The sequence below is a fragment of the Athene cunicularia genome, assembly GCF_003259725.1.
Source record: "Athene cunicularia isolate RWA chromosome 14 unlocalized genomic scaffold, athCun1 chr14_part1, whole genome shotgun sequence".
Classification (NCBI taxonomy): Eukaryota; Metazoa; Chordata; class Aves; order Strigiformes; family Strigidae; genus Athene; species Athene cunicularia.
Genome location: NW_020799118.1, coordinates 14,764,321 through 14,774,309, shown reverse-complemented (window position 1 = coordinate 14,774,309; position 9,989 = coordinate 14,764,321). Strand labels below are relative to the sequence as shown.

The following is a 9,989-nucleotide window of genomic DNA, read 5'->3' as shown; positions in this document are numbered from 1 at the left end:
CCGCTTCCCCGCCGGGGGAAGGAGGCCCCGGCCTCCCCGCTCTCGGGGGCAGGTGGGTCTGGTACACTGCGGCGGGGAGACGCTCCGCCGGGAGATCGTCTGGGCCGTCTCAGGGCCGTGTCCGTGCGCCTCTGCTCTCCGGAGCCTGGGGGGGCCGGCCCGTGGCTCTGCCGCGGGCCCTGCTCTGCCTCCTGCCCTTCCGGCCGGGCTGTCTGCCTTGCCCCGGGCCGGCTGCTGGCTGCGGCGCCGGTAAGGCGCATCGAAGGTCGTGGAAGGATGGTCCTCGACGCCTCAAGCTGTTCGGGATCCGCAGCGCCCGTCTGCGAGCTGTGTGCTCGTGACTAGCTGAGGTCTGGCGGCGCGCCGGGCCAGCAATTGTCAGGCCTCCCTAATCTCTTCCTTCTGCTCCCATGGGCCAACGTCTGCACAGCAGCTGAGGAAGCGTGCCAGAAGTTGCCTCACATCCCTGCAGTGATTCCTGTGCGCAGCTTCTTGCGAAGGATGCTCCAGTCTTTCGGGACCCAAGTCCTGCGCTGGGTTCTCCCAGTGATGCGGGGGGCACCTGGCTCTTCTTGATCTAGCCGCGCTCAATGAAGAGCTTGGAGGAGGAAGGCATCTCAGGCCTCTTATTGTCCCTGCTTTTCCATTGTTGGGTGAAACAGATGTCTTATTCAGGCCTCACAGTGCCTAGCACTTGTACACAGTGCTGCATTACATACATCACCAGTAAGTGCCTGTCACTGGCCCTGCATGGGGTGTCCAGGCACAGCTGACTGTGTGCTGGGACAGGCAAGGCCAGCACAGGCTCTCCCCAGAGCAAAGGCTTTTTGATGTATTCATGTGTGTCTGTCACGCTGCGCTCTTCCTTCCCTCAGATCTAGCCCTGACTGACTTGCCCCTTGTGCTCTTCTCCTGGCTGATGCAAGGAAACCGGTTCCTGATGCACAGCCTGATGCAAAGGCTGCTCACCAAAGTGCAGAACTGGGCAAGATCTGTGAACTCACCAGGAGTTTCCTTCCTCGGTCAATTTGTTGAGGTGCTGGACTGCAGCTGTGGGGGACAGAAGTAGCATTTGCATGGGCACTGCTAGAAGTGTCTTAGACTTGAACTATTGCCTAAATTTAGGCTGTGTCCAGGTGAAATCTTAAACCTACCTGAGATCAGGTAATGTAGTAACTTACTCTTGGAGGTTCCATTTCCAGCAGCAGCCGGTGCCAAATACCTCCACAGAGGGAGGAGGAGAGATGTGAAGCTCTCCTGATGCAATTGCCAGGTTACTTCTATGATGATTCCTTAAGCTGCTAGGCCTGGGGTTTTGGAGTTTGTCCTTGCTGCAGTGATACTTAGGGAGGTCCAGCCACGCTCTGCTGCTTGTTAAAGCAAGGGTGTAAGCTGTGCGTCGGGAAATACACTGAAGTTGCATGCTAGTTGAACAGCAAACATGAACTCTGTACTGCCTGGGTGTTTGTGAATGATTGGACTTCTCCCAGGGGTGGTCAAGCAAAGCCAGGACTTCCAGTCCTACTTCCCTGCAGCAACAGTGTCTACTTCCTTCAAAAGGCATGGGATTATTGGGATTGAGTGGCTTCCTACCCTGAAAAGAATGGCTGTGCATCTTGCGTGTGAAGTTTGCTGCAGAAATGTGTGTAGGGGTGAGCTAATTGCTGGCTAGATGAGATAGGGATGTTTTCTCAGAGGGTTTGAACACTGTTACTGGGAAAGAAATGTTTGCAGTGTTGAGGTGTTCTGTACCAAACCTTTCTTCCACTCTCCAGCCCTGCTATCCCAACTCTTGTAGCTCTTGGATTCCTCCCAAGCAGGCTGCTGTCAGGGCACTGGGAAGGTATTTGTTTACCCTGAACATCAGCCAGGGTCTCGATGAGCAGAGCTCCTCATAGCAAATGAAATGAGGTTTCAGCCTCTGCAGTGGAGGTAGGCAGCTGCTGGAACCTCCCTCTTGGTGTGTAGGACACTGCCTCTTTCAGAGGAGCAGAATGCCCCCAGAGACCAGGGCTGTGACCAGTGACCATGTTGTGGGCTTTCTGCTGCCAGTTTTTGAATAAAAGCAATGATGTGTGGTGATGAGAGATACTATGATTTTGATTTCCCTTTCTCCCAGTTCTCATGCAGTACCCTAATGGTGAAAAGGACAGGGGTTTGATTTGTGCTGACTTGTCTCTTGAATTCATGGCTCATCAGGCAGGTGTCTATATCCAAGATGGTATTGGGAAAAATCTAAACGTCTGTATTTTCCTGTATGTGTACTGTCCTCACCTTGGGCTAAAGGGACTGGTGGTGTCACTGCCCTGTGTATGGCTGTAGACATGAACATGTCAGACTGAGCCTCTACAAGAAAAACCATGGGAGATACAAGTCCAAGAGTGCACCAAAGTCCTTAATAACCTTTTGCATGCTAACCCCTTCTTCCAACAGCAGACACTGCCACTGGAACAACTATCCACCGTTCTGATCGGTTGTGCTTCTGTAAAGCTTGTAAGAACTTTGGGTAAAGACCTCTGCTCTCTGTGCTACACAGGAGCATCTGGTGGGGTCTCAAAGTTTGTGTTGGTGAGCACTGCTGAGCACGAGTGTGCTGCAAGGCCTGGGTCTGGAGGCGCTCATCAGTAAGTTAACAGATGTGTCTTGTACGGTGATGGTCTCGGGAGCCGTGCCATGTATGTCTGGCTGTTGGAGCCTTCAGCCATTGCTGCTAACTACTAGTTCCTGAGGCTTGATCTGGTGTGTTCCTTTGGGTTGCATTTAACCTTCAGGCCTCTTCCAGGGGATGGGCCGTGCTGAACTGCTCTTTGTCACTCTGCTTTCACCTCCTGCTTTGTACTGTTGGCTCTTGCAGGCCTGGCAGCATGCAGAGGCAGCACACCCTACCTCCAGGACTCTGGCTTTATGAAGTATAAGATAAATTGGAACCAGTTCATCTACTTTAATTTTGGAATCTGCATTTCTTGAGAAGTGCCTGGCCTGAAGTAGGCTGAGCTGGAAGCTAGGGTGTCATCACAACTTTGTGCATCTGTACTGGCAGGAGGCTGGCTGTGCTGTGAGGCAAGCAGACTGTCCCACCCTGTGCCTGTGACAGGTTCCTGGCTGAGCCCAAGCAGGTTATTTGCCTCTTTGCTTTAGTTTCCCTTCGACATGGTGGGAATTTCCCGATGTTTGAAACTGAAGCTGTGTGATGACTGAAGGTAGGTCCCATTTGCTGACCCAGTGTTGTTCTAGTGTGTGATCAAATAGACAATACAGCACATGAACCTGGTTTCCTCAAATATCTGAGCCTTTGTGCTGATCTGCTTTCTGCCCCATCTGCATCATGCTGCCCTATATTTCTCTACCCAAGGGGCAGGGAGGCTGCGCTGTGCCCTGTCCAGCGGGGCAGGGCAATGGGGTGTAGGGCTGTCACCCTACATGACTTGTGCTGCTGCACTGGCCTGGCTGGCGTCATGAAGTCATGTGTTTTGGTCAGTCCTCCCCTTGCAGAAGGCTCTGTCCCGGTGAGCCCAAGGGCCGTGTGATGTGTCCTCCCAGCTGAGTGCTGCACCCAGGGATGGGTGCTCAGACCCAGCTTCTGGCTGTGTTCTGCGTGGGAGTGTGGAGGGCAGTGAGAGTGGCTGTAGAACAGGGCTTAGGGACTCGGGGGTGAGGAGCCAGAGGGCAGTTAGTGCTTCTTGTGAGCTGGGCGCCAGCAGCTGATGTGCTGGTGCCGGCCCTGAGCTTGGTGAGCTGGCAGCGGCTTGTCAGCCCCAGCCGTATGCTGAGCCTGCAGTGCAGCCCCCAAGGGGGACTGAACTGAAGTGGGAGAGCATGAGAGAGGGCTCTCGCACAGCGAGTGCTTTCCGAAGAGCCAGCCACAGCTTAGTTCCTTGCTCATCTGGCAAGGCTGCCTGTAAGGTGGTGGTGCTGCTCCGCACAAAGCTGATTACAGGTCCATTTTATAAACGAGGTGGCTGGATTTCTGACTTAACAGGGGGGTTTGGCTGACGTAAGCCAGGTGTCTTGCCTCTGCTTCTGGGTATGACTTGTGCATCCTGCTACTTCTAAGAAGATTTTTTTCCTTTTGCTAAAGGGGAGATCCCAGTTATTTCTGGGGTTTGAAGTAAACCCTGCTAAGCGGAGCAGTGAAATCTGCCCTGTTTTGGAAGTTCCCCTTCATATATTCTGTTGCAGGGAAGGCTTTAGTTTCCCTTGTGTGCTGCCTGACTTCAGAGCTTAGCTGGCCTAATTTACCACTGCTTCCTTCCAGGGGAGGCTCTGTACTGCTGTGGAAACGAAGTAGGTTGTTGTCCTGGTTTTGGCTGGCATAGAGTTAATTTTCTTCCTGGTAGCTGATACAGTGCTGTGTTTTGGATTTAGTGTGAGCAGAGCGTTGATAACACACTAATGTTTTAGTTGTTGCTAAGTAGCGCTTACCCTAAGTTAAAGATTTTTCAGTTTCCCTTGCTCTGCCAGTGAGCAGGTGCACAAGAAGCTGGGAGGGAGCATGGCCAGGAGAGCTGGCCTGAACTAGCCAAAGGACTATTCCATACCATAGGAGTCATGCCCAGTATATAAACCGGGGGAGTTGGCCAGAAGGGGCAGATAGCTGCTGGGGTATCGGTCAGTAGTTGGTGATCAATTGCGTTGTGCATCCTTTGTCTTTTCTTGGGCTTTATTTCTCTTTCTTTTTGATATATTCCTTTTCATTATTATTATTATTATTATTATTATTATTATTATTATTATTATTATTATTATTATATTTTAGGGTGGGGTTTTTTTGTTATTAAACAGATTCTTAATCTGTGGGTTTTGGTTCTTTTTTGATTCTCCCCATCCCTCTGAGGGCAGGGAAGGAGTGAGCAAGTGGCTGTGTGGTGCTTGGTTGTTGCCTGGGGTTAAACCACACCACTTGCTCTTTCTCTTGACTGAAGGAGACGTGCTTCCCTTTCCAGTGACTCTGCTCAGAGTCTAACACTGGATGCGGTATTTGGTAGCACCAGTGGAAAGCAGATTGCTCACCATTTCAGTGCAGATTGCTAATGTGGAAGTCTCTGATCATCTTCAGCCAGGAGCCATCCTGAAGTGGGAAACCTAATGCAGGCTGCTCACTGTGTTGGAGGTCTCAGGTTAATACTTTGTGAACTGGATGTTAGTGTTGAGGTTCAGCTCAGGTAGCTGAACTGAACAACTGACACTGCTTCCTTCAAAGTGCCTGGTGTGCAGTGGAAATGGCCAGTGGCTGCCCCTCACTGCCCTGCGGGGTGGAGCAGCTCAGAGGCCCCTTGCTAGGCTGCTCAGCAGTTCATACCCATCCTGTTGTGAAGGCAGCTTCGCTCTAAAACCCCTCTCTAATTTTGCCTTTCAGATTGTCTGCTCTCCAGCACTGACCAGCAATGCCATCTGCTATGGAGGGCTCAGAAGGGGGAGAAGGGGAAATCTTGAGCTATGAGGAAACAGAAGATGACAATGTCAGGTGAGTCTTATCTCAGAACATGGCACAGACACAATCTTGAACAAGGCAGGAGACCTTCCAGGTACAGGAGTGATTGTTCTCATATGAAAAGGAGTGAGGGTGATTAATCAAATGTATGTGCAGTAAAATCTGTTTAATCACACTTTACTGCATGGGGTAGGAAGGAGCAATGTGGCTAAGGCTGACAACAAGCAGTTGTTTGGGTTTTTTTAGTCTCTACTATCACACTTGCATTTCAGAAATGCTTTGATCATTTGGTAGTTGTGTTTGTGCCTTCCTAGCCAAGGAGGCAAGGAGAGCCAGTTCTTCATGGCTTGTTGGGCAGTCTTATGTGATAGCAGCTTCTTGTTTTGAAAGATGACTCTAGAGGTGAACTCTGCTCCAGTGAGCTGCTGCTTTTGCCTTTGCAGAATACCCACTGGTCTAGGCAAGAATATTTTCTTGGAAGTTAGTTTGAAAAAAACATTCACATACAAACTAAAAGCCAAGACTCAGAAAATGGGAAGGCAGAATAGGGTGCTTCCCACAATACCTAGATAGGCTGGTTGACTTCTTTCTGACTTGATGGACTCACATTTCATGAGAAATTAATGCTACATGACTCTGGCCCATGCAGGCCTTGTCTAACCTGTTGGCTGCAGTGTTCAGCCACTCAGTGGGACTGGATTTTTCAAAGTCTGTCTCTCTTACAGCTAACATGAACATTCTATCTGTAGCAAACCAGTCACAAAAACTGTAAGGTGTGCTTTGGCATAATTCTGAGTGAGTGTAGTTGTTGACAACTGTACTAAATTTAAAGTAGGTGCAGTGGCTGTAACGTAGAATCATAGATTTTTTAATTTTTTTTTTTTTAGAAAGACAACTAGTGAAAACCTGCAAAAACATTGTAATTCAGGATAAATAAACTTTTTCAGGGTGTTCTTGCTCTGTTTTGCTGTTCAGCTCCCATCTCCAGCAGTTGATACCCAAGTTGGAAAAGCTAGGGTCCTGCCTGTGTGTGCATCTGCTCTCACCTGAGCCTTACTCCTCCTCCACAGTGACCACGGAGGATGTGCCTGAGGCTCTTGTGCCCTTTAGCCTGCTCTGATAGTTGCTCTTTATATGCTCAAGGCCTCCTTTTGTAATATTATCGGGGCTCACATGGATGAGAAGCAAAAATCATGGTGCAGGGATCAGAGGATCCTTGGCAATTGCTTCAACATCCTGGCTCTGAGCCCCAGGGAAGCCCCAGCCCTCCCAGAATGGCCACTCTGGTTGGCCCACAGGCACCTGCATTGGTAGAAGGAGCCTCTGGCTGCTGCCACCCTGCTGCTTCCTCCTGGTGGTGCCATTCCAGCCTGTGGGATCCCACCTTGTACCTTCTCCAAACTGGGGCTGAGGTGGTAGAGGGTGGGGGGATCCCTCCAAACACTGCAAGGACAGACTCATTACTGTGTGTGGAAGTGGGGTGAAAGGATCTCTCCCTGTTTGCCTGCAGCCCCACCGACCTTTCAGAGCTGCTGAAGGAGGGGACTAAGGAATCCCATGACCGTGCGGAGAACACTCAGTTTGTCAAAGAGTTCCTGAAAGGACGGATCAAGAGAGAGCTCTTCAAGGTGAGTGCTGCCCTGCTCCTGTGGCAGAGCAGCTCTTTGAAATACCCAGTGACTGATGCAGACTGAGGCAGAGCCCCATGGCTCTGTGTGTAGGGGATGGGGGGAATCTGGACTGAAGAGTTAAAACTGCAGGAGGGCACTTGCCTGGGACTCCTGCTTGATGTGTCCTACAGCTGGACTTGGGGGCGAGGAGTGTGCTGGCCCAGCACAAATTTGCTTAGGTGGGCTTCTGGCCACGCATCTGCTGGCCACTCCAGGCACGTGCAGCTGCATCACAGATACTGGGGGCATAAACTGTTTAGGAGTGAAGTCCTGGTGGGATTACAGCACTTATTCCATCTTCTGGAGACTAGGCTGTTTTCCAGAGACTTTGGGTTGGATTCCTTTCCCTTCAGTTTTGGGTCTGAGCAGAACTGTTGGATCCTGCAGGTCTTGGCAGCATATCCAGTAGTCTCGTATAGCACAAGGCTGTTGGTGCTAGTTGTACCTTTGGGATGAAGTCAGTCCCCGTGCCTTGCTCTCAAGGTGACAGGAGACCCAGAGCACCCAGCTGGCAGCATGAGACTTAACTCTTCACTTGTGCTCTATAGGAAATGTCATTATGGACGTAGGCAGAGAAGAGCCTCTAATCCTTCAAGTGATACATGGCTGGTCTGGGCTCTCCAGGCTGGTTTGTGTCACACCTGGGGGTTTCCTCCTCGTTGACCCCAACTCCATGCAGGGGGGACCTAGTCACAAGGTGTGATGTGCTGATCTAGTGAATGGCTTCTCACATTGGCTGTGCTTTGTCCATAGCGGGCCACTGTGGCACTTTACTTCACATACTCAGCTCTGGAAGAGGAAATGGATCGCAACAAGGACAACCCAGTCTTTGCTCCACTGTATTTCCCCCTGGAGCTTCACCGGAGAGAAGCGTTGGTCAAAGACCTGAAATATTTCTATGGAGAAGGCTGGAAAGAGAAGATCCAGTGTTCAGAGGCAACTCAGCACTATGTGGACAGAATCCATCATGTGGGACAGCACGAGCCAGAGCTGCTAGTGGCTCACGCTTACACGCGCTACATGGGGGACCTCTCAGGTGGCCAAGTGCTGAAGAAGGTAGCCCAGAGGGCCCTGAAGTTGCCCAGTACTGAGGAAGGGATCCAATTCTATGTGTTTGACAATGTTTCCAATGCACAGCAGTTCAAGCAGCTCTACAGAGCGAGGATGAATGCTCTGGATTTGGACAAGAACACCAAGGAACGGATCGTGGAAGAGGCCAACCGAGCCTTCAGATTTAACATGCAGGTACTGAACTCCTTGAGCCCCTGTATGTGTAGGTGCTGCTGCCTTTGGGTCTGGACCACCTCTTAGGCCTGTGTTAATTCAGTCTGACTGCTCATCCAGGCAGTGGTTTGGGTCAGAGACCACCAGAGCCTTTCCTTCTTGGGGTGGTGGGATTCTGGTTGGAATGGTTCTTCCACTAGTTTCCTCCCATACTCCACCACCACAGCTGAGCCTTTGATTAGGGCAAAATTAAGCTCCCTTCACTACAACATTCCCATGAGCTGTGTGGCTCTGAAGCAGTGGGTGGAGCAGAGCTCTTGCTCTGGGACAGCCTCAAACAGTTTGAACATATTGCACCAATCTGGTGGTGCTCCTCTCCTGTCTGACATGTTGCCCAGTGGCCAAAAATGTCTGTAGCCTCTTGTTCCTTCCCATAGTATTTGTCTTTCATAAAACCTGTCTGAGCTGCCACTTGCCTCAGGGGAATGAACACAGTTTTGGTGCTGGATGGAAGCTTTAATCTGCCTGTAGCAGGTCGTCGTGGTTTAGTCTGGCCAGAAATGTGGTGGGATGTGTTGGCTCCTTTGCCAGGCTCCCTTAGGGAAACCTCTGGCAGTGGGGCTGGAGGGGCTGCCTGTCCATGAGTGGTGATCCCCACGGAGGGGCTGCAGCTGGGAAGGGAGCGCATGGCCTCGCTCCACCCGCCACAGGCCAGGAGCTGCTATGTCTCTGTCTCCCTCCTGGGGCTGCCTTGATGTTCCTGGAACAGGCTGTGCCTTCTTGGAGCCACAGCAGGGGCCGGTGTCACACGCAGGCAGACCTGCCAGGTGCTGCGCAATGAGTAGCACGTGGTGTCTCTGGGGAGAAGGAGGGAGGCAGCAGCAGCTCTTGCCTGTTCTCCAGGTCTATTCCAGAGGTCTGGATGAAACCGGCCTGGCTCTGCCCACTTCACATAATGGCTGTGACTCCTTGCAGGTGTTTGATGAACTGGACGAGATTGGCAGGTCACTGACAGAAGAAGCCCAAGACGGAGGCTTGCCAGCCCACGATGGGAAAGGAGACCTGCGCAAATGCCCTTACTATGCAGACAAACTAGGTAGGTCGTGGGCAACAGCAGAGCTGCCACATGCGTGCGGCGTGAGACTCACAGCACTAACAGTGCTTTCTGTGTTCTAGCAGGTGAGGCAGGAGCCGGCTGCCCCTGTCACGCTGCTGTGGCCCTGGCAAAGCATCCGCTGGTGCAGCTGATCCTGGCGGCCTGCGTGGCGGTGGCTGCAGGGGCTGCTGCCTGGTACAGCATGTGATGGGGAGAGCGGCGCGTGGCTCCCGGCCGCAGCAAGGGCAGAGGCACGCGCCCTGACCTTTCTCAAGCTGTTTCCTTGGTGGTGGAGGCGAGTTGACTGCAGGGTGGAAGTAAGAAAATAAACAGGAATCCTGCAGGATTGTCAAAGACTCTTTGCACACCAGTAATGCAAGCACTGTAATATAAAGCCTTTAGCTGACTAGTGTACAGACTGAGCCGGTGCGAGGGGGTGAGGATTCTGCTGCAGCACTGCCCTGCCCAGGCTGGGGCAGCTTTTGAGGTGAGGGATGCCTTTGTCCTGTACTGGCAAAGGCCTCACGTGCTTGGCTTTTCATCTCCTTCCAGGGAGCAGTCGCTGGAG

At 51.8% G+C, this 9,989-nt stretch overlaps 1 protein-coding gene across 2 annotated transcripts; it reads left to right on the top strand.

Annotated features, from left to right (window-relative positions):
* The first annotated feature begins 5,355 nt into the window (after positions 1-5,355).
* On the top strand, positions 5,356-9,777 carry HMOX2 (heme oxygenase 2). 2 transcript variants are annotated; one of them, XM_026858645.1, is made up of 5 exons: positions 5,356-5,464; positions 6,942-7,059; positions 7,855-8,346; positions 9,301-9,421; positions 9,505-9,777. In XM_026858645.1, the coding sequence occupies exons 1-5, from the start codon at positions 5,385-5,387 to the stop codon at positions 9,627-9,629; spliced, it is 936 nt and encodes a 311-aa protein (XP_026714446.1). In that variant the 5' UTR covers positions 5,356-5,384; the 3' UTR covers positions 9,630-9,777. The 2 variants fall into 2 exon arrangements, with proteins under 2 accessions (XP_026714446.1, XP_026714445.1); XM_026858644.1 differs by having other exon boundaries at positions 9,502-9,777.
* The last annotated feature ends 212 nt before the right edge of the window (positions 9,778-9,989 follow it).

Excerpts from the sequence above, each read along its gene's own strand:
- HMOX2 (XM_026858644.1), top strand. The coding sequence starts at position 5,385 with ATGCCATCTGCTATGGAGGGCTCAGAAGGGGGAGAAGGGGAAATCTTG. Across the intron at positions 7,060-7,854 it reads TCAAGAGAGAGCTCTTCAAG|CGGGCCACTGTGGCACTTTA; the intron begins GTGAGTGCTGCC and ends CTTTGTCCATAG. Across the intron at positions 8,347-9,300 it reads CCTTCAGATTTAACATGCAG|GTGTTTGATGAACTGGACGA; the intron begins GTACTGAACTCC and ends GACTCCTTGCAG.